This window comes from Pseudophryne corroboree, assembly GCF_028390025.1.
Source record: "Pseudophryne corroboree isolate aPseCor3 chromosome 3 unlocalized genomic scaffold, aPseCor3.hap2 SUPER_3_unloc_3, whole genome shotgun sequence".
NCBI classification, from domain to species: Eukaryota; Metazoa; Chordata; class Amphibia; order Anura; family Myobatrachidae; genus Pseudophryne; species Pseudophryne corroboree.
In genome coordinates, this window is record NW_026967519.1 from 3,473,266 (window position 1) to 3,499,950 (window position 26,685).

The following is a 26,685-nucleotide window of genomic DNA, read 5'->3' on the forward strand; positions in this document are numbered from 1 at the left end:
AGTTTGGTATTTTACTCACGGCATTACAAGTTTTTTCTTCGTTCTGGTGATCGTAATGTGATTGACAGGAAGTGGGTGTTTCTGGGCGGAAACTGGCTGTTTTATGGGAGTGTGTGAAAAAACGCTACAGTTTCTGGGAAAAACGCGGGAGTGGCTGGAGAAACGGAGGAGTGTCTGGGCGAACGCTGGGTGTATTTGTGACGTCAAACCAGGAACGAAACTGACTGAACTGATCGCAGTGGCAGAGTAAGTCCCGAGCTACTGAGAAACTGCAAAGAAATTTCTATTCGCAATTTTGTGAACCTTTCGTTCGCAATTTTGCTAAGCTAAGATTCACTCCCAGTAGGCGGCGGCTTAGCGTTTGCATTGCTGCTAAAAGCAGCTTGCGAGCGAACAACTCGGAATGAGGGCCATAGAAGGAATAAAGGCACATTAATAGAGATTAGTAACTTACATTCCCTACACGGCCGGCCGCAGGCTGTGACCATTAAACTCTATGTGAGTTTGGAGATTCTAGTCATCTACCCCAGACGTCTAAATATTTTTTCTCTGCATTTCCAGCCAAGTATACAAACTTCTTGTGGAACCAGTAATTCTTTAGCTAACCACAACTTGGCAACTCAAACCTTTGGCAAGAACACACACACTAACAACATAACGTCTGCTTGAAGCATCCAGAACCTCCTAGTCAACTGCAGATAATGTACAAACTAAAGGTGTAAGAACTTTCCTGGGACACCGAAACATACCAAGGAATCAATGACACAGTCCCAGAAGGAAACTAGTCGGGGGACATGACCAAATCAAGTGCCAAAAGTGACCCTCTGGAGAACCACACTTAGGACAATTCAGGATATGGTTGCCCCCTATATGGCAAAGTTGCTCCGGTGTAATGTTATCCCTGAGAAGCAGGAAAAATTGTATTTGTTGATAACTAACGGTCGTAGTGGAAGAGCGTGGGGTGGCCAGGTCAGTTATCTAGTGTTCACTCTAGGTGTCTTTCACAGGGTGCTGCGCCCTGCCCCTTTTTTAGACACCTGAATGCGCCCTGCCCGTTTCTGTGCGCCCTGCCGCCCCGCACTTTGCTGCCCGCCGGACCCCGCCACGCCGCCGTAGCCAGCCGTGCGCCGAACACACTGTAGTAATCACACGGAGCGTCTCCCTGCATGAGCGACCTCCGCGGCCCGTCCCGCCCATCCTCAGCTGTCAGCCGCCGCAGCTCTCCTCCTCTGCGAGCAGACTATAGGTCTGCTCGTGATCTGGTGAGACAGGAGGGCTGAGTTTGCCTCTCCCGCCGATGCAAACCCATCCCTCCTGTTTGGATGAATGTTTAAAAGGAGACGCCAGGGAGGATCAACAGGACGCCATTTTTAATGCCGCTCCGCAAGTGTGGCGGGGTGAATCAGCGCTCCCCCTCTGTGTCCTGGGCTATATTTAACATGTAAGTACTGCAGTTGTAAACTTGTCTGAGCCTGAAGTGCTGGAGTACCAGTGTTGTATACCTGTTGCCAGACCTCATCCTGTCTCTGACCCGCTATTGCCCGTGCCAGGGTGGAGAGATCAGCTCTGCCCTGGATCCAGCAATGGCCTCTGCTCTAATTTATTACATGCCTGGTTTGAACTGCTATTGTCTGTCCTCTTTGTTGGACACCTGTTGATCCTAGCTATCCTTTTGCGAGCCTTTAATACTGTTGGATACGTGGGACGTGTCGTGGACTCACTGTATTCAGCCCCCTACTGTCAGGTGCCCCCAGCATGGCTTAACATTTATTATTATTTATATATCGTCTATTTGTGCTGCCATCACACTGTCACACTCTGCTTATGTAAATCCCCACAGAAACCTTTACATGTTCTTCCATTCTGCTGCTTGGTGGCTGCCATGAAGTTGGACGTTTATTCTCCATGAGCTGAGAACGTTCTGTGATAACAAGTGATCTCTCCGCTAGTGCTTGGTGTGCTCAGTTGACATCTGCACGGATTCCTCCAGAGCAGTACATGATAGTTTACTTATTAAAGTCGGTGATATGGGATGGGAATGACATTCACAGAAATATGGCAGCATGCAGCGATAAAAATGTGAATGATTTTCTGTGGAAGAAAAAGTCGTTTTTAAAATGCAGCAAAATGAGAATCCTGTTTGTCATTATATACTTCTTTTGTTTGAATTCTATTTAAAGCTGGGGTAGGCCAACTAAAGGTAAATTCAGGAGCAGGTCACATTTATGGGTCCGAGGGATCTTGTAATGAGCCAGGTAACTAGGCTTGCCCTCAAGTAATAATGGCTGCCTGAAGTGTGGTGCCACGTCTTATGGGGAAATGTCAGCCCACATCATGCAGAGTTTCCATACCATGTTGGGGTTAGTGGGTACAGTTATAATGCCCCCCTCATCCCTTTGCGCCCTTGGTTGTTTGGATTTTGTCCACTCCTGACTTACAGGTCTTGTGTTGTCTGTTAGGTGTCTACATCTACAACGTAATGTGTTTGAACTTGGATTGTGTATATACACGTGTCGTGTGTCTGAGTTTATTTGCAGGTGTTCACTTTTCACAGCCAGGATTCATTGTTTATCTAAAGCTGCGTCACACCCATTGTTCAGGCTCCAGAGCCCTTGATAGGTCGCTGACTACCAGGGAGAGTCCTTACCACAGAGCAGTCCTGCATGGTGTAAAATACAGGATAGGCCGTGTGTTCTGGCCTGTTCCTATGTTAGCTCCTTTTACTCCCTGTTCTGTGGTAGGGACTCTCCCTGGTAGTCAGCGACCCGTCAAGGGCTCCTGGTTGTGCTGCAATAAGCAGATTCGGTTTCTTCTCCCAGCTGAATAGAGGGATAACTGACATGTCATGGCTGATGCGCTATAGGGGTTACGTTGCCGGCACTTACAGTTCAGCAGGTTATTGTAGGTAATGTTTTATTTCTGTCCAAGGCAGACAAACAGCTGACATTGTGCGTAAATAATTCTCCGTAGTGTATCTGCCTGCAGTGTGAAAGGACCCTATGCCCCTCACACTTAACTACAATACCGGCACGGGAAAAAGCCATCTGTCTTTTTTCCCGGCCGGCAATGTAGAACTACATTGGTGATGAATGGACCACAAATACTTTTATTGAACACTCTTCACTTTCAAATCCTTGTCCGCATGTAAAAGGTAAACATTAAATAAAATGGGTGCACAAACCAAAAACCATGAGTCTTTGTACTCATTTTTAGTTAAGACACCTGTCTAAGCATTACAGTATGGACATAATCGTGCCCTCCCGAATGAAAAATGTGCCCTCCCGAATGAAAAATGTGCCCTCCCCGTGATCAGCACCCTGCCCTAAAAAATTCCTAGAGTGAACACTAGTTATCCATATATCATCAGGAATTTATCCCAAATCCCATTCCATTTTAAGCGAGGGCAAGGGGTCAGAGTGTCGCGCCTGTCGTAATTCCGAATAAATAACAGACTATGGGCCTAATTCAGACCTGATCGCTTGCTAGCTACTTTTTGCAGCGCTGCGATCAGATAGTCGCCACCCCCTGAGGAGTGTATTTTTGCTTTGCAAGTGTGCGATCGCATGTGCAGCCGAGCACTACAAAAAAGATTTGTGCAGTTTCTGAGTTGCCCAGAACTTACTCAGCCGCTGCGATCACTGCAGCTTGTCAGTTCCCGGAATTAACGCCAGACACCCGCCCTCCAAACGCTTGGACATCCCTGTGTTTTTCCAACCACTCCCTGAAAACGGTCAGTTGACACCCATAAACACCTTCTTCCTGTCAATCTCCTTGCGATCAGCTGTGCGAATGGATTCTTCGTAAAATCCATCGCACAGCAACGATCAGCTTTGCACCCGTACGACGCGCCTGCACGTTGCGGTGTATATGCATGCACAGTTCTGACCTGATCGCAGCGCAGCGAAAAAAATCTAGCGTGCGATCAGGTCTGAATGACCCCCTATATGTTTTATTCGTTCTATCTTGTAACATTCTTTTGACCGGAGAATCGTTAATTATTGGCGGAGCGGCCCCAAATTGTACATTAAATAGTATACCTCAATTGGAGGTATCTATAAAAAAAGGAAGTTGGTACAGAGAAATCTTGGTGAAGCTCTTGACATGACTCAAAAACATTGTCCCTACACAAGTTCCGAAGCGTCAGTATTCCCCATCGGCCCCAGGTTTCTTGAACTTGTAAAGAGGAAAGTTCCGGAAGCCCATATATATTATCCAGAGGCATATCTGGATCTCAGCCATGTTCATGCATAGTGTTATGTGCTAATTTTCAAATAAGGAATAACTGTTGGATGGATTTTTCTTCCAAACTCAGCGTCGGCAGATGTCACACCCAGAAGATGACATCTGGTACAGGTATGAGAAGATGACCACCCAGCTGCCTCGTATAAGTCGGAGTCCTGCTTTTCTAGAAGGTCCCCACTTGTACAAACGTGCCTTTGTTATTTCTGGCAACTCACGTCCGCTACCCTCTTAAGACTGAACAATGACATTCTTTCTCCATCCCGCTAGATTATATTTGGATGGAGCATTTTCTGGGTGGGGGTCCTAAAGGAAGGACAAAGCTTTTTCTTCAATTCTTTCATTCTGGACAGGTACACAAGAACTGCCCTGACAAGATCTTGGGTATGTAGCCGTTCCCCTTGGCTGTGGACACAGAGAAGATGCACGATCTCCTGATTGAATAGGGAAGAAGAACTGCCTCACGTAGATAAAAATAGAATGAGTCTGCAACAAAACTTTGTTCATATACATGTTTAAAAAGTCTCCATAGACCACATAGAATGTAGTTCCCCAAATCGACGGGCATAGGTGATTGCCACAAGAAACAACGCCTTAAGAGTAGGCCACCTGAGAGAAACATCTCGCAAAGGTTGGAAGGGATCAGACGTTACAGCATCTAACGCCAGATTAAGCTATCAAGGTGCTGCAAAAGGCTGGATACGAGGCCTAATTCTATTTACTGGAGAATTTTTTTTCCCCCGCAGAACAAATTCATCAGGTGCCAGTCAGGGGTTTCGAGAAAACTACGAATGATGAACACCTGATCTTTCAGGATTGTGAGAGCAAGATCCTTGTTGACTCCATCCTGGGGGAAATCCGGGATTGTGGAATGGTAGCAGAAAAAAATGCTCAAATAGTTTTGATGTTTTTAAATGTGCTGCGTAATTAAACTTATTTCCGTCAAAAAGTACCGGTATAAGTGAAAACAATGGTGCAGCCTTTAATGGGAAGCAGCTGATTACATGGGAAGCGGAGAAATGCGTTAAGTGTGAGCTGGACCGTTGATTGCCCTAGCATCTGTCTATCTGGTCACCAACGCTGGTTTGCGACACCCACCCGGACACAAGGTGACAAGTTGGGCGCCAGATATCATCCTAATCGGCTGCAATACAGGAGATACAAACCAGCCAGGAGGTGAGGGACTGGACTATAAAAATACATACCATGCCTGGCTAATGTGGCGTTTTAACTACTGGCGACTATGTAAGTTTATCTGACCAGAGCCTGGTAAGCGGACATTATTGTCAGTCTATATACTATTTGATATTACTAATGATCACTGCTGTTATTTACTAACATCGTGGCGGCTTGGATCCAATCTACTAACTACATAAACGTGGAACAAAACAAAAAAATTCTACGTACTAATTTTACTTTTTGTACCGGTCACTTTTAACAACTGTTGACCATTGTCATGTGACCTTTTGACCCTGGAAATCTAATGTATGTCAACAGTATGGTGTCAACCTATTGATGTCTATCTAGACCAGGCATGTCCAAAGTCCGGCCTAGGGCCAATTGCGGCCCGTGCTCTCATTTCCACCAGCACACTGCCTTTGCAGACTGCTGCACCCCGCCGCACTGACACTCCCCGCCCGTTACTGTCAGCCGCGCTACACGGTGTAGCGTGCAGACTATAGGCTGGTCTGCTGATGATCTGGTGAAACAGGAGGGTTGGGGTTGCTTCTCCCGCTGAGACAAACCCAGCCCTCCTGTTTGTATGAATCTATAAAAGGAGACACCAGGGAGGATCATCACGGTGGCCATCTTTACTGCAGCTCCGCAGCACTGTGCAGTGATCAGCGGTCTCAATAAGTTCAGTGCTTCACATCCTCATAGGTGTTCTGGGCTAAAGCATTTTCACTTGTTAGTAGTTCTCCAATGTGTATCTGGCAGTACTGCTGGGGGCATATAATGTGTATCTGGCAGTACTGCTGGGGGCATATAATGTGTATCTGGCAGTACTGCTGGGGGCATATAATGTGCATCTGGCAGTACTGCTGGGGGCATATAATGTGTATCTGGCAGTACTGCTGAGGGCATATAATGTGTATCTGGCAGTACTGCTGAGGGCATATAATGTGTATCTGGCAGTACTGCTGGGGGCATATAATGTGTATCTGGCAGTACTGCTGGGGGCATATAATGTGTATCTGGCAGTACTGCTGGGGGCATATAATGTGCATCTGGCAGTACTGCTGGGGGCATATAATGTGTATCTGGCAGTACTGCTGGGGGCATATAATGTGTATCTGGCAGTACTGCTGGGGGCATATAATGTGTATCTGGCAGTACTGCTGGGGGCATATAATGTGTATCTGGCAGTACTGCTGGGGGCATATAATGTGCATCTGGCAGCACTGCTGGGGGCATATAATGTGTATCTGGCAGCACTGCTGGGGGCATATAATGTGCATCTGGCAGCACTGCTGGGGGCATATAATGTGTATCTGGCAGCACTGCTGGGGGCATATAATGTGTATCTGGCAGCACTGCTGGGGGCATATAATGTGTATCTGGCAGCACTGCTGGGGGCAGATAATGTGTATCTGACAGCACTGCTGGGGGCAGATAATGTGTATCTGGCAGCACTGCTGGGGGCAGATAATGTGTATCTGGCAGCACTGCTGGGGGCAGATAATGTGTATCTGGCAGCACTGTTGGGGGCAGATAATGTGCATCTGGCAGCACTGTTGGGGGCAGATAATGTGAATCTGGCAGCACTGCTGGGAGCATATGTGTATCTGGCAGCACTGCTGGGAGCATATAATGTGTATCTGGCAGCACTTCTGGGGGCATATGTGTATCTGGCAGCACTGTGGGGGCATTTGTGTTTCTGGCAGTGGGGGCAGGTCCGGCTCCAGGCATGTTCGAATAGAGCGGCCGCGCAGGGCGCCACCCTTAATGGGCGCCGCGCGCTGGCACCGCCATATTCGTGCCTGGAGCCGACCCTGTTGTGAAGCTCTCCCCGGCCTTTAACAGTGGTGCGCGCTATGCGGCGCTGGCGTCTGACGCCGCGCGCATAGAGCACACCACCGTTAGAGTCCTCCAGTCCCACGCCTGCAGACAGCCACACTCCCCCTCCCGCGCAGCGCGCATAGAGCACACCACCGTTGGAAGAGTCCTCCAGTCCCGGGCTACGCCCTCTGACAGCAGCACTCCCCCCCTCCCGCGCCGCAGGTATTGTGGGGGGCATTTATGGATCTGTCACTGTGGGGTCATATCTGCACTGTGGGGCATTTATGGATCTGTCACTGTGGAGGCATATCTGGCACTGTGGGGGCATTTATGGATCTGTCACTGTGGGGGCATATCTGGCACTGTGGGGGACATTTATGTATCTTGCACTGTGGGGGCATATCTGCACTGTGGGGGCATTTAAGTATCTGGCACTGTGGGGGCATATCTGCCCTGTGGGGGCATTTATGTATCTGGCACTGTGGGGGCATTTATGTATCTGGCACTGTGGGGGCATTTATGTATCTGGCACTGTGGGGGCATTTATGTATCTGGCTGGTGGGGGCATATCGGCACTGTGGGGGCATTTATGTATCTGGCACTGTGGGGGCATATCTGCACTGTGGGGGCATTTATGTATCTGGCACTGTGGGGGCATTTATGTATCTGGCACTGTGGGGGCATTTATGTATCTGGCACTGTGGGGGCATTTATGTATCTGGCACTGTGGGGGCATTTATGTATCTGGCACTGTGGGGGCATTTATGTATCTGGCACTGTGGGGGCATTTATGTATCTGGCACTGTGGGGGCATTTATGTATCTGGCACTGTGGGGGCATTTATGTATCTGACACTGTGGGGGCATTTATGTATCTGGCACTGTGGGGTTATATCTGGCACTGTGGGGGCATTTATGTATCTGGCACTGTGGGGGCATTTGTGTATCTGGCACTGTGGGGGCATTTGTGTATCTGGCACTGTGAGGGCATTTGTGTATCTGGCACTGTGAGGGCATTTGTGTATCTGGCACTGTGAGGGCATTTGTGTATCTGGCACTGTGAGGGCATTTGTGTATCTGGCACTGTGGGGGCATATCTGGCATTGTGGGGGCATTTATGCATCTGGCACTGTGGGGGCATTTTTGTATCTGGCACTGTGGGGGCATTTTTGTATCTGGCACTGTGGGGGCATTTTTGTATCTGGCACTGTGGGGGCATTTTTGTATCTGGCACTGTGGGGGCATATCTGTACTGTGGGGGCATTTATGTATCTGGCACTGTGGGGGCATTTATGTATCTGGCACTGCTGGGGGGCATTTATGTATCTGGCACTGCTGGGGGGCATTTATGTACATGGCACTGTGGGGACATATCTGGCACTGTGTGGCCATTTATGTATCTGGCACTGTGGGGACATATCTGGCACTGTGTGGCCATTTATGTATCTGGCACTGCTGGGGGGCATGTCATGTGTATCTGGCACTGCTGGGGGGCATGTCATGTGTTGCTGGCACTGCTGGGGGGCATGTCATGTGTTGCTGGCACTGCTGGGGGGCATGTCATGTGTTGCTGGCACGGCTGGGGAGCATATCATGTAGTGTTCCCGCTAGGCAATGTGTCTCAGTGCTCTGCCTGGCGCAATGTGTATTAGCTGCACTACTGTGTGGTGTAATGCGAATTGCCACTATTATGTGGCCACGCAACTTCCCCACGAAGCAACGCCACAAAATTTTTGCTGCGCGCCTTCGGTGCGCACTGTCCATGCTCTAGCATGTAGGTAGGGGAGCACCAAGCATTACAGTATGTACATCATTTTGCCCTCCTAACTTCAAAATGTGCCCTCCCTGTGATCAGCACCCTGCCCTAAAAAGTGAACACTATCATGTGTAGCTGGCACTGCTGGGGGGCATATCATATCTATCTGGCACTATACTGGAGACATTATGTGTATCTGGCACTATACTGGAGACATTATGTGTATCTGGCACTATACTGGAGACATTATGTGTATCTGGCACTATACTGGAGACATTATGTGTATCTGGCACTATACTGGAGACTGTGTGTAAGGAACACTACTGTGGCTGTTATGTGTAAGGCTGCTAATTGTGTGCGTAGAGGGGGTGTGAAAATATATTTATAGTCTGATAATATGAAGTTACGAGGCCACGCCCACTTTTCCAGAGGCCACACCCGGGGTGGGGGGCGCTTTTACATTTTCTCGCTCAGGGTACTGGTAGGCCTGGAGCCGGCTCTGAGTGGGGGCATATAATGTGTAACTGGCACTGGAGGCATGTGTGTATCTGGCACTGCTGGGGGCATATGTGTATCTGGCACTGCTGGGGGCATATGTGTATCTGGCACTGCACTGCTAGGGGCCTATGTGTATCTGGCACTGCACTACTGGGGGCATGTGTGTATCTGGCACTGCACTACTGGGGGCATGTGTGTATCTGGCACTGCACTACTGGGGGCATGTGTGTATCTGGCACTGCACTACTGGGGGCATGTGTGTATCTGGCACTGCACTACTGGGGGTACGTGTATATCTGGCACTACACTATTGGGGGCGTATGTGTATCTAGCACTGCACTACTAGGGTCATTATGCAAACTGGCACTATAATGGGGTCATTATTTGTATCTGGCACTATACTGGGGGCATAATGTGTATCTGGCACTATACTGGGGACATTATGTGTATCTGTCACTATACTGGGGGCATTATGTGAATCTGGCACTATACTGGAGGCATTATGTGAATCTGGCACTATACTGGGGTCATTATGTGTATCTGACACTATACTGGAACGTTATGTGTATCTGACACGTGCGCATTAGGGGGTGCTTCAAAATTACTCGTTCAGGGTGCTAGTAGGCCTGGAGCCAGGCCTGTCCACGGGGTTGGCAGGGCGTCTATTCCATAACTTCTGTCCCTGTGATGTGGAATAAACGGGAGTTCTAGGATCTCACCATCAAATCTATTTGAAGGATTCCAAACTCCTGTAGTAAAACTTTAAGAACCTCCTGGTGTATAGACCAGTTAGTCTTACATCTATAGTGGGGAAAGTATTGGAAGGTATTCTAAGAGATAGTATTCAGAAGTTCCTTGAAGTCAATAAGGTCATTAAAAGGAATCAACATGGGTTTATGAAGGACAGATCCTGTCAAACCAACTTACTTGGCTTTTATGAAACAGTAAGCGCAAACCTAGATCAGGGTAAAGACGTGGATGTAATCTTTTTAGACTCTGCCAAAGCGTTCGATACTGTACCACACATGAGACTTATCTACAAGCTACAAGAATCAGGGCTAGGAAGCACAATATGCACTTGGGTCAAAAACTGGTTAGATAATAGGGAGCAGCGCGTTGTGGTTAATGGATCTTTTTCAAATTGGACTGAAGTGCTAAGTGGTGTGCCACAAGGCTCAGTATTAGGACCGCTATTGTTCAATATTTTCATTAACGACCTAACAGAAGGTCTAGAGAGCATGGTGTCAATTTTTGCAGATGATACCAAATTGTGTAAAGTTATAAATGCGGAGGGGGATGCTGAGTCGCTTCAGAACGACTTAGTTAAATTAGAAGCTTGGGCAGCAAAATGGAGAATGTGCTTCAATACAGACAAGTGTAAGGTAATGCACTGTGGTAACAAAAACAAAAATAACACCTACCTACTAAATGGGGTAAAATTAGGGGATTCTGTACTGGAAAAGGACTTAGGTGTCCTCATAGATAGCAAACTAAGCAGTAGTACCCAAAGTAGGACTGCAGCAAAGAAGGCTAATAAGATATTAGCATGCATAAAACGGGGAATTGATGCTAGGGACGAGAGTATTATACTCCCGTTATATAAATCACTTGTGAGGCCACACCTTGAATACTGTGTACAATTCCGGGCACCTTACTACAAAAAGGATATCCTGGAGCTAGAAAAGGTTCAGAGGTGGGCGACCAAACTAATTAAGGGTATGGAGATGCTGGAATACGAGGAAAGGCTTGCAAGACTAGGCATGTTTACACTGGAAAAGAGGAGATTAAGAGGGGACATGATCAACATTTACAAATATATAAGGGGAGAAAAGGATTTACAGAAGACTCTTGTGTGGGTGCACTCTTGTTTATATTTGTTAGTATGAAAGTATTAAAACATAACTTTTATTAACTCATTACTCTAAGAAAAAAATAATCCACACTTATATAATCCACCACAATTCTTAAAATTAAGGAAATGTAAACATTTTTTAGAAAATTGGAAATGTTCTGGTTAGTCTATATTAGTAGACTTCAGGAGGGATGTAGACACTCTGGTTCTACATCCTATTCCTATCCCACCAGCACAAGCTCAGCTTGTATTAATAAGACCTCCAGGGGTCATTGAACCGAATTGATGTCAAAAAATGTGGATCCTAATTAGTATTGACCAATTTAGGATCTATAATGAATAAAGGGAGACGGTATTTAGAAAAAAAATGACACAGATCAGAAGAATAAGCAAAAGAAATAATTCAGGGAGAATGTGGTGATCCTGCTGTTGGCTAAGAGTCGAGGAGGTCACGAATTACAACACTGGGTATTCTCTGGGGGTCACCCTCTCAGGTACTGACCCAGCCCACCACCGTTTTGCTTCCAAGATCGGACGAGATCGGGCTCTATCGGTGGGGTATGGTAGTAATTTCTTGGGCCTGCTATAATCGACTCACCAATGAGAGTGCACCTAAGGAAGATTTAGAAAGAGAAACAGAAAAAGGGGGCGGATCTGCTGTCTATGTTAGGCACAGGGTAAACCTGTGGATCATGGATGAGAGTCCGCAGATATATACAGAGGAGAAAATGAGAGGAAAAAACTAAAGAGGTTGAGTCGAATATCAGCTTGGTATCAGAGCCAAAATATAATCAAAATTAGGAATGATTGGGCAAAAGCCCCATTGACTGAGGGTTGGTGCACAGGCCCAAAAGGGTACCTGTTATTGTACTTATTAACACATATGCTGCAAAGATATCTGAAAAAAATACTGTGTATAGCTTACAGCACAACTGATAGATTATTTAAGAGAGGTATTGGTGTGATAATCCTGCCTAGGTCCCTGGAACATACGGTATGGTATAAAGACGTTAGGATAATTCACAATTTAGGGTATATTAGAGAATACTCCTGTTAACAGTATACCAGGTAAGGGGGGTAAACAAGCCCCTGCAGATAATAAGTGGCTACATATAATTGGCTACATATTACTATTATTCTCTCTTCGGTGTTATTCAAAGAGGATTATAAAATGACAATGGTCATTATGATGATTATAGTAATTATGATGCTGTAATTTGAAAAGAGCAAAAAATGACAATTGGAAAAAAAAAAATATATATATATATATGAAACAAAGGATTGGTGGAAAATTGTTAGAAGTGACAGTCACTGCCCAGATCACTGGGATGCCCTAATTAGGGTAAGGAAAAAGACATGCCAGATTGCTGCATGGACTCAAAATAAGAAAAACATTAGAGACAAAAACCCAAAAGCAAAAAAGGAAACAAAAAACAAAAAACACAAAGGGGTACCGGTCCCTGCCCAGGTCCCTGGGTCAGTCACTAGATTGCAAAATGCAAGATGTACTCCCCAGGTCCTCGGTTCGTGTTGTAGTGATTTGTACTGGAATACTGGGGTAGGTCATGCTGGAATGGGGTAGGTCATGCTGGAAAACGCGTTTCACCCGTCCTGCGGGCTTGTTCACTTCAGCATTGGAAGTGAACAAGCCCGCAGGACGGGTGAAACGCGTTTTCCAGCATGACCTACCCCATTCCAGCATGACCTACCCCAGTATTCCAGTACAAATCACTACAACACGAACCGAGGACCTGGGGAGTACATCTTGCATTTTGCAATCTAGTGACTGACCCAGGGACCTGGGCAGGGACCGGTACCCCTTTGTGTTTTTTGTTTCCTTTTTTGCTTTTGGGTTTTTGTCTCTAATGTTTTTCTTATTTTGAGTCCATGCAGCAATCTGGCATGTCTTTTTCCTTACCCTAATTAGGGCATCCCAGTGATCTGGGCAGTGACTGTCACTTCTAACAATTTTCCACCAATCCTTTGTTTCATATATATATATATATATATTATTTTTTTTTTCCAATTGTCATTTTTTGCTCTTTTCAAATTACAGCATCATAATTACTATAATCATCATAATGACCATTGTCATTTTATAATCCTCTTTGAATAACACCGAAGAGAGAATAATAGTAATATGTAGCCAATTATATGTAGCCACTTATTATCTGCAGGGGCTTGTTTACCCCCCTTACCTGGTATACTGTTAACAGGAGTATTCTCTAATATACCCTAAATTGTGAATTATCCTAACGTCTTTATACCATACCGTATGTTCCAGGGACCTAGGCAGGATTATCACACCAATACCTCTCTTAAATAATCTATCAGTTGTGCTGTAAACTATACACAGTATTTTTTTCAGATATCTTTGCAGCATATGTGTTAATAAGTACAATAACAGGTACCCTTTTGGGCCTGTGCACCAACCCTCAGTCAATGGGGCTTTTGCCCAATCATTCCTAATTTTGATTATATTTTGGCTCTGATACCAAGCTGATATTCGACTCAACCTCTATTTAGTTTTTTCCTCTCATTTTCTCCTCTGTATATATCTGCGGACTCTCATCCATGATCCACAGGTTTACCCTGTGCCTAACATAGACAGCAGATCCGCCCCCTTTTTCTGTTTCTCTTTCTAAATCTTCCTTAGGTGCACTCTCATTGGTGAGTCGATTATAGCAGGCCCAAGAAATTACTACCATACCCCACCGATAGAGCCCGATCTCGTCCGATCTTGGAAGCAAAACGGTGGTGGGCTGGGTCAGTACCTGAGAGGGTGACCCCCAGAGAATACCCAGTGTTGTAATTCGTGACCTCCTCGACTCTTAGCCAACAGCAGGATCATCACATTCTCCCTGAATTATTTCTTTTGCTTATTCTTCTGATCTGTGTCATTTTTTTCTAAATACCGTCTCCCTTTATTCATTATAGATCCTAAATCGGTCAATACTAATTAGGATCCACATTTTTTGACATCAATTCGGTTCAATGACCCCTGGAGGTCTTATTAATACAAGCTGAGCTTGTGCTGGTGGGATAGGAATAGGATGTAGAACCAGAGTGTCTACATCCCTCCTGAAGTCTACTAATATAGACTAACCAGAACATTTCCAATTTTCTAAAAAATGTTTACATTTCCTTAATTTTAAGAATTGTGGTGGATTATATAAGTGTGGATTATTTTTTTCTTAGAGTAATGAGTTAATAAAAGTTATGTTTTAATACTTTCATACTAACAAATATAAACAAGAGTGCACCCACACAAGAGTCTTCTGTAAATCCTTTTCTTCCCAGTTGTTTCTGACTCTGGGTGCACCACCAGACTTATTAATCAAAATACGAATTATTCGTACATATCATATGTTATTCTGGTACTCTATCATTATTGTTATCACTACTTTTTCTGTACCTTCAGAAAACTGGTGCGGAATCACGTCTACTTTGTGAAATATATAAGGGGACAATATACAGATCTTGCGCAGGACCTGTTTTTGGTTAGATCAACACAGAGAACTCGTGGACACTCGCTCAGGTTAGAGGAGAGGAGATTCCGCACAATACGGCGTAAAGGCTTTTTTACGGTAAGGACGATACGTGTTTGGAATTCCCTGCCTGAGGGAGTTGTAATGGCCGACTCAGTCAACACCTTTAAGAATGGGTTAGATAAATTCCTAATGGATAAGGATATCCAGGGTTACGAGGCATAGTCACACACTATGGTTATTATAAAAAAGAGGGGTAAAACGTAACGGCAGTCATCAACTTCAGTCAAGATTTTATATAAAATAATCGTGCATAGGAGACCACAAATAGGTTGAACTCGATGGACAATTGTCTTTTTTCAACCTTAGATACTATGTTACTATGTACATGCTTCTGAATGTACTAGATATGGACTGAGATAATCTGCCATCTTGGTGACATTGTCTTCTACACTCCATGCAGTTTGGGGTATCAAAAGTTTTTTCTTCTGACATAATTGTTGATAATTCTACCACCATGGTTCTACTTCTTGAGCCAACTTGGCAGTCTATGAAAACAGCTACTGTTCAGGCATCGGAAAGAAGTTTCTAAGACGAGGATGAAATTGGCAAATCGCATGCCCTCAATGCCAGAAAGTTTGCCGTCACTTGTGAGCAAGACACATGTTGGTGTCTCCCGCTGTGACAAACCCAGCCCTCCAGTGTGTATGAATCTATAAAAGTAGACACCAGGGAGGATCATCACGATGGCCATCTTAACTGCAGCTCCGCAGCAGTGTGCGGTGATCAGCGGTCTCCATAAGTTCAGTGCTTCACATCCTCATAGGTGTTCTGGGCTAAAGCTGGGGCGCTCATTAACACAGAGATGGGACCGGAGGTGACCTCCTGGGGCGCTCAGTAACACAGAGATGGGAATGGGAGGAGACCTCCTGGGGCGCTCAGTAACACAGAGATGGGACCGGAGGTGACCTACTGGGGCGCTCAGTAACACAGAGACGGGACTGGAGGTGACCTCCTGGCGCACTCAGTAACACAGAGATGGGAATGGGAGGAGACCTCCTGAGGCGCTCAGTAACACAGAGATGGGACCGGAGGTGACCTCCTGAGGCGCTCAGTAACACAGAGATGGGACCGGGAGGAGACCTCCTGGCGCGCAGTAATACAGAGACGGTACTGGAGGAGACCTCCTGGCGCGCAGTAATACAGAGACGGGACTGGAGGTGACCTCCTGGCGCACTCAGTAACAAAGAGATGGGACCGGAGGAGACCTCCTGGCGCGCAGTAATACAGAGACGGTACTGGAGGAGACCTCCTGGCGCGCAGTAATACAGAGACGGTACTGGAGGAGACCTCCTGGCGCGCAGTAATACAGAGACGGTACTGGAGGAGACCTCCTGGCGCGCAGTAATACAGAGACGGGACTGGACGTGACCTCCTGGCGCACTCAGTAACACAGAGATGGGAACGGGAAGAGACCTCCTGGGGCGCTCAGTAACACAGAGATGGGACCGGAGGTGACCTCCTGGGGAGCTCAGTAACAGAGAAATGGGACCGGAGGTGACCTCCTGAGGCGCTCAGTAACACAGAGACGGGACTGGAGGAGACCTTCTGGCGCGCTAGGTAACACAGAGACGGGACTAGGAGGTGACCTCCTGGTGTGCTAGGTAACACAGAGACGGGACTAGGAGGTGACCTCCTGGCGCGCTCAGTAACAGGGAAGATTGCGGAATCTTCAGTCCTGTGTCTGCCACCTGAAAGCAGCAGTTAGCGCCCCCAAGGAGCCACTGTTGCCCATATGTGTGTCACTGGACCAAACAGACTGACCAGGAACAGGCAAGCAACCTAGATAGAACATAGCAAAAGACTACACTGACATAACACATACTCGCCTCACTCAGCCGAGACAAGGAAATGAGATAGGAATCTGTCTCTACTGACTGCCAACGGAGTTTATACATATGTCGTGACTGCCTTGACCTTACTCTTCGCGCAGCTTGCCTTCACTCTCATTTCCTGTTAACACTATCTACTCCATTTTCACACATGACCACACTTCCTGCTCAGTATCATCACTGTCCACTCCGTCCTCTTCTCTACCTCATCATCCCCCCATTACTATGTCCCCTAAAACCGCCATCCTGTTCTCCTAAATCATGGTCATCTAACTACCTCCAACATTATTCTAACCATAATAATTAACCCATTCATAGTTCATGACTGCACATGCAGAGTGGAAAGGAGTCCGTGGCCGCGCGCTAGCAGAAAAATTGCGAACCATCGGGGTGTTACCATCGACCATTCATAGCAAACCATCGATGGACAACCCTAGATTCCTGTCCGAGGACAGAAGAACATCGCAGCCAGTAAGTTGGGATGGAGGGGATAAGGTCCTGGGCTCCATCTGCGATTTGGGGAGCAATGGGACCTCCTGGAGAAGCCCCACTGTATTGAAGAGACGTGGAGTCACCCCTTTGTGTTGTGTGCGGCATGGCTACAAGTTAGTGAAGTAGAGAAGGGAACACTGCAAACCAGGCATAAAGAGCCCAACATTTGGTAGGAAGGGTACGCCACCCCAATATTAGACCAAGGAGGGAGCAAGAGCCACAGTAAATAAGGATAATATACAGGGGGCAACTCTGAGAATGTAAATATGAACACATAGTCTGAACCCCACAAATAGGCGTACATCCAACACAGTACCAGCCTATAACGATGACATCTCATATACATATAGACAGAATTGAGACTTACCCATTGATGTGAGGGGACGGTGATTCTCCATCATGACGTCCTTGTACAGACCCCTGTGTTCCTCTATATACTCCCACTCCTACATGGAGAAATATACAGTGACATCCTCACAACTTATAGGAACCTGACACACAATGATACAGTCATCACCCAGACACATCCCCTGGTGTTACTGTATAATGCCCCATTCCCAGCAGTCACCTCTCCAGTCATCACCCAGACACGTCCCCTGGTGTTACTGTATAATGGCCCATTCCCAACAGTCACCTCTCCAGTCATCACCCAGACACATCCCCCGGTGTTACTGTATAATGCCCCATTCCCAGCAGTCACCTCGCCGGTCATCACCCAGACACATCCCCCGGTGTTACTGTATAATGCCCCATTCCCAGCAGTCACCTCTCCAGTCATCACCCAGATACATCCCCTGGTGTTACTGTATAATGTCCCATTCCCAGCAGTCACCTCTCCAGTCATCACCCAGACACATCCCCTGGTGTTACTGTATAATGTCCCATTCCCAGCAGTCACCTCCCCAGTCATCACCCAGACACATCCCCTGGTGTTACTGTATAATGTCCCATTCCCAGCAGTCACCTCCCCAGTCATCACCCAGACACAACCCCTGGTGTTACTGTATAATGCCCCATTCCCAGCAGTCACTTCTCCAGTCATCACCCAGACACATCCCCTGGTGTTACTGTATAATGCCCCATTCCCAGCAGTCACCTCGCCGGTCATCACCCAGACACATCCCCCGGTGTTACTGTATAATGCCCCATTCCCAGCAGTCACCTCGCCGGTCATCACCCAGACACATCCCCCGGTGTTACTGTATAATGCCACATTCCCAGCAGTCACCTCGCCGGTCATCACCCAGACACATCCCCCGGTGTTACTGTATAATGCCCCATTCCCAGCAGTCACCTCGCCGGTCATCACCCAGACACATCCCCCGGTGTTACTGTATAATGTCCCATTCCCAGCAGTCACCTCTCCAGTCATCACCCAGATACATCCCCCGGTGTTACTGTATAATGTCCCATTCCCAGCAGTCACCTCTCCAGTCATCACCCAGACACATCCCCTGGTGTTACTGTATAATGTCCCATTCCCAGCAGTCACCTCGCCGGTCATCACCCAGACACATCCCCCGGTGTTACTGTATAATGCCCCATTCCCAGCAGTCACCTCGCCGGTCATCACCCAGACACATCCCCCGGTGTTACTGTATAATGCCCCATTCCCAGCAGTCACCTCGCCGGTCATCACCCAGACACATCCCCCGGTGTTACTGTATAATGCCCCATTCCCAGCAGTCACCTCGCCGGTCATCACCCAGACACATCCCCTGGTGTTACTGTATAATGCCCCATTCCCAGCAGTCACATCCCCAGTCATCACCCAGACACATCCCCTGGTGTTACTGTATAATGCCCCATTCCCAGCAGTCACCTCCCCGGTCATCACCCAGACACATCCCCTGGTGTTACTGTATAATGTCCCATTCCCAGCAGTCACCTCTCCAGTCATCACCCAGACACATTCCCCCGGTGTTACTGTATAATGCCCCATTCCCAGCAGTCACCTCTCCAGCCATCACCCAGACACATCCCCTGGTGTTACTGTATAATGTCCCATTCCCAGCAGTCACCTCTCCAGCCATCACCCAGACACATCCCCTGGTGTTATTGTATAATGTCCCATTCCCAGCAGTCACCTCTCCAGTCATCACCCAGACACATCCCCTGGTGTTACTGTATAATGTCCCATTCCCAGCAGTCACCTCTCCAGTCATCACCCAGACACATCCCCTGGTGTTACTGTATAATGTCCCATTCCCAGCAGTCACCTCTCCAGTCATCACCCAGACACATCCCCTGGTGTTACTGTATAATGCCCCATTCCCAGCAGTCACCTCTCCAGTCATCACCCAGTCACATCCCCTGGTGTTACTGTATAATGTCCCATTCCCAGCAGTCACCTCTCCAGTCATCACCCAGACACATCCCCCGGTGTTACTGTATAATGTCCCATTCCCAGCAATCACCTCTCCAGTCATCACCCAGACACATCCCCCGGTGTTACTGTATAATGCCCCATTCCCAGCAGTCACCTCTCCAGTCATCACCCAGACACATCCCCTGGTGTTACTGTATAATGTCCCATTCCCAGCAGTCACCTCTCCAGTCATCACCCAAACACATCCCCTGGGGTCACTGTATAATGCCCCATTCCCAGCAGTCACCTCTCCAGTCATCACCCAGTCACATCCCCTGGTGTTACTGTATAATGTCCCATTCCCAGCAGTCACCTCTCCAGTCATCACCCAGACACATCCCCTGGTGTTACTGTATAATGTCCCATTCCCAGCAGTCACCTCTCCAGTCATCACCCAGACACATCCCCCGGTGTTACTGTATAATGTCCCATTCCCAGCAGTCACCTCTCCAGTCATCACCCAGACACATCCCCCGGTGTTACTGTATAATGCCCCATTCCCAGCAGTCACCTCTCCAGTCATCATCCAGTCACATCCCCTGGTGTTACTGTATAATGTCCCATTCCCAGCAGTCACCTCTCCAGTCATCACCCAGACACATCCCCCGGTGTTACTGTATAATGTCCCATTCCCAGCAGTCACCTCTCCAGTCATCACCCAGACACGTCCCCTGGTGTTACTGTATAATGCCCCATTCCCAGCAGTCACCTCTCTCCAGTCATCATCCAGACACGTCCCCTGGTGTTACTGTATAATGTCCCATTCCCAGCAGTCACCTCTCCAGTCATCACCCACACATCCCCTGGTGTTACTGTATAATGCCCCATTCCCAGCAGTCACCTCTCCAGTCATCACCCAGACACGTCCCCTGGTGTTACTGTATAATGTCCCATTCCCAGCAGTCACCTCTCCAGTCATCATCCAGTCACATCCCCTGGTGTTACTGTATAATGTCCCATTCCCAGCAGTCACCTCTCCAGACACATCCCCCGGTGTTACTGTATAATGTCCCATTCCCAGCAGTCACCTCTCCAGTCATCACCCAGACACGTCCCCTGGTGTTACTGTATAATGCCCCATTCCCAGCAGTCACCTCTCCAGTCATCACCCAGACACGTCCCCTGGTGTTACTGTATAATGTCCCATTCCCAGCAGTCACCTCTCCAGTCATCACCCAGACACATCCCCTGGTGTTACTGTATAATGTCCCATTCCCAGCAGTCACCTCTCCAGTCATCACCCAGACACATCCCCTGGTGTTACTGTATAATGCCCCATTCCCAGCAGTCACCTCTCCAGTCACATCCCCTGGTGTTACTGTATAATGTCCCATTCCCAGCAGTCACCTCTCCAGTCATCACCCAGACACATCCCCTGGTGTTACTGTATAATGCCCCATTCCCAGCAGTCACCTCTCCAGTCATAATCCAGTCACATCCCCTGGTGTTACTGTATAATGTCCCATTCCCAGCAGTCACCTCTCCAGTCATCACCCAGACACATCCCCCGGTGTTACTGTATAATGTCCCATTCCCAGCAGTCACCTCTCCAGTCATCACCCAGACACATCCCCTGGTGTTACTGTATAATGCCCCATTCCCAGCAGTCACCTCTCCAGTCATCACCCAGTCACATCCCCTGGTGTTACTGTATAATGTCCCATTCCCAGCAGTCACCTCTCCAGTCATCACCCAGACACATCCCCCGGTGTTACTGTATAATGTCCCATTCCCAGCAATCACCTCTCCAGTCATCACCCAGACACATCCCCCGGTGTTACTGTATAATGCCCCATTCCCAGCAGTCACCTCTCCAGTCATCACCCAGACACATCCCCTGGTGTTACTGTATAATGTCCCATTCCCAGCAGTCACCTCTCCAGTCATCACCCAAACACATCCCCTGGGGTCACTGTATAATGCCCCATTCCCAGCAGTCACCTCTCCAGTCATCACCCAGACACATCCCATGGTGTTACTGTATAATGCCCCATTCCCAGCAGTCACCTCTCCAGTCACATCCCCTGGTGTTACTGTATAATGTCCCATTCCCAGCAGTCACCTCTCCAGTCATCACCCGGACACATCCCCTGGTGTTACTGTATAACGTCCCATTCCCAGCAGTCATCACCCAGACACATCCCCTGGTGTCACTGTATAATGTCCCATTCCCAGCAGTCACCTCTCCAGTCATCACCCAGACACATCCCCTGGTGTTACTGTATAAAGCCCCATTCCCAGCAGTCACCTCTCCAGTCATCATCCAGTCACATCCCCTGGTGTTACTGTATAATGTCCCATTCCCAGCAGTCACCTCTCCAGTCATCACCCAGACACATCCCCCGGTGTTACTGTATATTGTCCCATTCCCAGTAGTCACCTCTCCAGTCATCACCCAGACACGTACCCTGGTGTTACTGTATAATGCCCCATTCCCAGCAGTCACCTCTCCAGTCATCACCCAGACACGTCCCCTGGTGTTACTGTATAATGTCCCATTCCCAGCAGTCACCTCTCCAGTCATCACCCAGACACATCCCCTGGTGTTACTGTATAATGCCCCATTCCCAGCAGTCACCTCTCCAGTCACATCCCCTGGTGTTACTGTATAATGTCCCATTCCCAGCAGTCACCTCTCCAGTCATCACCCGGACACATCCCCTGGTGTTACTGTATAATGTCCCATTCCCAGCAGTCACCTCTCCAGTCATCACACAGACACATCCCCTGGTGTTACTGTATAATGCCCCATTCCCAGCAGTCACCTCTCCAGTCACATCCCCTGGTGTTACTGTATAATGTCCCATTCCCAGCAGTCACCTCTCCAGTCATCACCCAGACATATCCCCTGGTGTTACTGTATAATGTCCCATTCCCAGCAGTCACCTCTCCAGTCATCACCCAGACACATCCCCCGGTGTTACTGTATAATGCCCCATTCCCAGCAGTCACCTCTCCAGTCATCACCCAGACACATCCCCCGGTGTTACTGTATAATGCCCCATTCCCACGAGTCACCTCTCCAGTCATCACCGAGACACATTCCCTGGTGTTACTGTATAATGTCCCATTCCCAGCAGTCACCTCTCCAGTCATCACCCAGACACATCCCCCGGTGTTACTGTATAATGCCCCATTCCCAGCAGTCACCTCGCCGGTCATCACCCAGACACATCCCCTGGTGTTACTGTATAATGCCCCATTCCCAGCAGTCACCTCTCCAGTCACATCCCCTGGTGTTACTGTATAATGTCCCATTCCCAGCAGTCACCTCTCCAGTCATCACCCAGACACATCCCCTGGTGTTACTGTATAATGTCCCATTCCCAGCAGTCACCTCTCCAGTCATCACCCAGACACATTCCCTGGTGTTACTGTATAATGCCCCATTCCCAGCAGTCACCTCTCCAGTCATCACCCAGACACATCCCCTGGTGTTACTGTATAATGCCCCATTCCCAGCAGTCACCTCTCCAGTCATCACCCAGACACGTCCCCTGGTGTTACTGTATAATGTCCCATTCCCAGCAGTCATCACCCAGACACATCCCCTGGTGTCACTGTATAATGTCCCATTCCCAGCAGTCACCTCTCCAGTCATCACCCAGACACATCCCCTGGTGTTACTGTATAATGCCCCATTCCCAGCAGTCACCTCTCCAGTCATCACCCAGACACGTCCCCTGGTGTTACTGTATAATGTCCCATTCCCAGCAGTCACCTCTCCAGTCATCATCCAGTCACATCCCCTGGTGTTACTGTATAATGTCCCATTCCCAGCAGTCACCTCTCCAGTCATCACCCAGACACATCCCCCGGTGTTACTGTATAATGTCCCATTCCCAGCAGTCACCTCTCCAGTCATCACCCAGACACATCCCCCGGTGTTACTGTATAATGTCCCATTTCCAGCAGTCACCTCTCCAGTCATCACCCAGACACATCCCCTGGTGTTACTGTATAATGCCCCATTCCCAGCAGTCACCTCTCCAGTCATCACCCAGACACATCCCCTGGTGTTACTGTATAATGCCCCATTCCCAGCAGTCACCTCTCCAGTCATCACCCAGACACATCCCCTGGTGTTACTGTATAATGCCCCATTCCCAGCAGTCACCTCTCCAGTCATCATCCAGTCACATCCCCCGGTGTTACTGTATAATGTCCCATTCCCAGCAGTCACCTCTCCAGTCATCACCCAGACACATCCCCCGGTGTTACTGTATAATGTCCCATTCCCAGCAGTCACCTCTCCAGTCATCACCCAGACACATCCCCCGGTGTTACTGTATAATGTCCCATTTCCAGCAGTCACCTCTCCAGTCATCACCCAGACACATCCCCTGGTGTTACTGTATAATGCCCCATTCCCAGCAGTCACCTCTCCAGTCATCACCCAGACACATCCCCTGGTGTTACTGTATAATGTCCCATTTCCAGCAGTCACCTCTCCAGTCATCACCCAGACACATCCCCTGGTGTTACTGTATAATGCCCCATTCCCAGCAGTCACCTCTCCAGTCATCACCCAGACACATCCCCTGGCGTTACTGTATAATGTCCCATTCCCAGCAGTCATCACCCAGACACATCCCCTGGTGTCACTGTATAATGTCCCATTCCCAGCAGTCACCTCTCCAGTCATCACCCAGACACATCCCCTGGTGTTACTGTATAATGCCCCATTCCCAGCAGTCACCTCTCCAGTCATCACCCAGTCACATCCCCTGGTGTTACTGTATAATGTCCCATTCCCAGCAGTCACCTCTCCAGTCATCACCCAGACACATCCCCTGGTGTTACTGTACAATGTCCCATTCCCAGCAGTCACCTCTCCAGTCATCACCCAGACACATCCCCCGGTGTTACTGTATAATGCCCCATTCCCAGCAGTCACCTCTCCAGTCATCACCCAGACACATCCCCCGGTGTTACTGTATAATGCCCCATTCCCAGCAGTCACCTCTCCAGTCATCACCCAGACACATCCCCTGGTGTTACTGTATAATGCCAGCAGTCACCTCTCCAGTCATCACCCAGACACATCCCCTGGTGTTACTGTATAATGCCCCATTCCCAGCAGTCACCTCTCCAGTCATCACCCAGACACATCCCCTGGTGTTACTGTATAATGTCCCATTCCCAGCAGTCATCACCCAGACACATCCCCTGGTGTCACTGTATAATGTCCCATTCCCAGCAGTCACCTCTCTAGTCATCACCCAGACACATCCCCTGGTGTTACTGTATAATGCCCCATTCCCGGCAGTCACCTCTCCAGTCATCATCCAGTCACATCCCCTGGTGTTACTGTATAATGTCCCATTCCCAGCAGTCACCTCTCCAGTCATCCCCCAGACACATCCCCGGTGTTACTGTATAATGTCCCATTCCCAGCAGTCACCTCTCCAGTCATCACCCAGACACATCCCCTGGTGTTACTGTATAATGTCCCATTCCCAGCAGTCACCTCTCCAGTCATCACCCAGACACGTCCCCTGGTGTTACTGTATAATGTCCCATTCCCAGCAGTCACCTCTCCAGTCATCATCCAGTCACATCCCCCGGTGTTACTGTATAATGTCCCATTCCCAGCAGTCACCTCTCCAGTCATCACCCAGTCACATCCCCCGGTGTTACTGTATAATGTCCCATTCCCAGCAGTCACCTCTCCAGTCATCACCCAGACACATCCCCCGGTGTCACTGTATAATGTCCCATTCCCAGCAGTCACCTCTCCAGTCATCACCCAGACACATCCCCTGGTGTTACTGTATAATGCCCCATTCCCAGCAGTCACCTCTCCAGTCATCATCCAGTCACATCCCCTGGTGTTACTGTATAATGTCCCATTCCCAGCAGTCACCTCTCCAGTCATCACCCAGACACATCCCCCGGTGTTACTGTATAATGTCCCATTCCCAGCAGTCACCTCTCCAGTCATCACCCAGACACATCCCCTGGTGTTACTGTATAATGCCCCATTCCCAGCAGTCACCTCTCCAGTCATCACCCAGACACATCCCCCGGTGTTACTGTATAATGTCCCATTCCCAGCAGTCATCACCCAGACACATCCCCTGGTGTCACTGTATAATGTCCCATTCCCAGCAGTCACCTCTCCAGTCATCACCCAGACACATCCCCTGGTGTTACTGTATAATGCCCCATTCCCAGCAGTCACCTCTCCAGTCATCATCCAGTCACATCCCCTGGTGTTACTGTATAATGTCCCATTCACAGCAGTCACCTCTCCAGTCATCACCCAGACACATCCCCCGGTGTTGCTGTATAATGTCCCATTCCCAGCAGTCACCTCTCCAGTCACCTCTCCAGACACATCCCCTGGTGTTACTGTATAATGCCCCATTCCCAGCAGTCACCTCTCCAGTCATCACCCAGACACATCCCCCGGTGTTACTGTATAATGTCCCATTCCCAGCAGTCACCTCTCCAGTCATCACCCAGACACATCCCCCGGTGTCACTGTATAATGTCCCATTCCCAGCAGTCACCTCTCCAGTCATCACCCAGACACATCCCCTGGTGTTACTGTATAATGCCCCATTCCCAGCAGTCACCTCTCCAGTCATCATCCAGTCACATCCCCTGGTGTTACTGTATAATGTCCCATTCCCAGCAGTCACCTCTCCAGTCATCACCCAGACACATCCCCCGGTGTTACTGTATAATGTCCCATTCCCAGCAGTCACCTCTCCAGTCATCACCCAGACACATCCCCTGGTGTTACTGTATAATGCCCCATTCCCAGCAGTCACCTCTCCAGTCATCACCCAGACACATCCCCCGGTGTTACTGTATAATGTCCCATTCCCAGCAGTCATCACCCAGACACATCCCCTGGTGTCACTGTATAATGTCCCATTCCCAGCAGTCACCTCTCCAGTCATCACCCAGACACATCCCCTGGTGTTACTGTATAATGCCCCATTCCCAGCAGTCACCTCTCCAGTCATCATCCAGTCACATCCCCTGGTGTTACTGTATAATGTCCCATTCACAGCAGTCACCTCTCCAGTCATCACCCAGACACATCCCCCGGTGTTGCTGTATAATGTCCCATTCCCAGCAGTCACCTCT

The 26,685-nt window shown here is 48.5% G+C and overlaps 1 protein-coding gene and 2 pseudogenes across 2 annotated transcripts in view; 1 reads left to right on the forward strand and 2 right to left on the reverse strand.

Annotated features, from left to right (window-relative positions):
• Positions 1 to 26,685, reverse strand: part of LOC134983942 (zinc finger protein 345-like) — a 34,639-nt gene that overhangs the window by 4,048 nt on the left and 3,906 nt on the right. For both annotated transcript variants that reach the window (XM_063949556.1, XM_063949555.1), the window contains exon 3: positions 17,584 to 17,662. In XM_063949556.1, the coding sequence (XP_063805626.1) occupies positions 17,584 to 17,617 (34 nt within the window). In that variant the 5' untranslated portion in view covers positions 17,618 to 17,662. The remainder of the gene's footprint in view (positions 1 to 17,583; positions 17,663 to 26,685) is intronic.
• LOC134984021 (5S ribosomal RNA) lies at positions 11,798 to 11,916 on the reverse strand (annotated as a pseudogene).
• Positions 14,041 to 14,159, forward strand: LOC134984022 (5S ribosomal RNA; annotated as a pseudogene).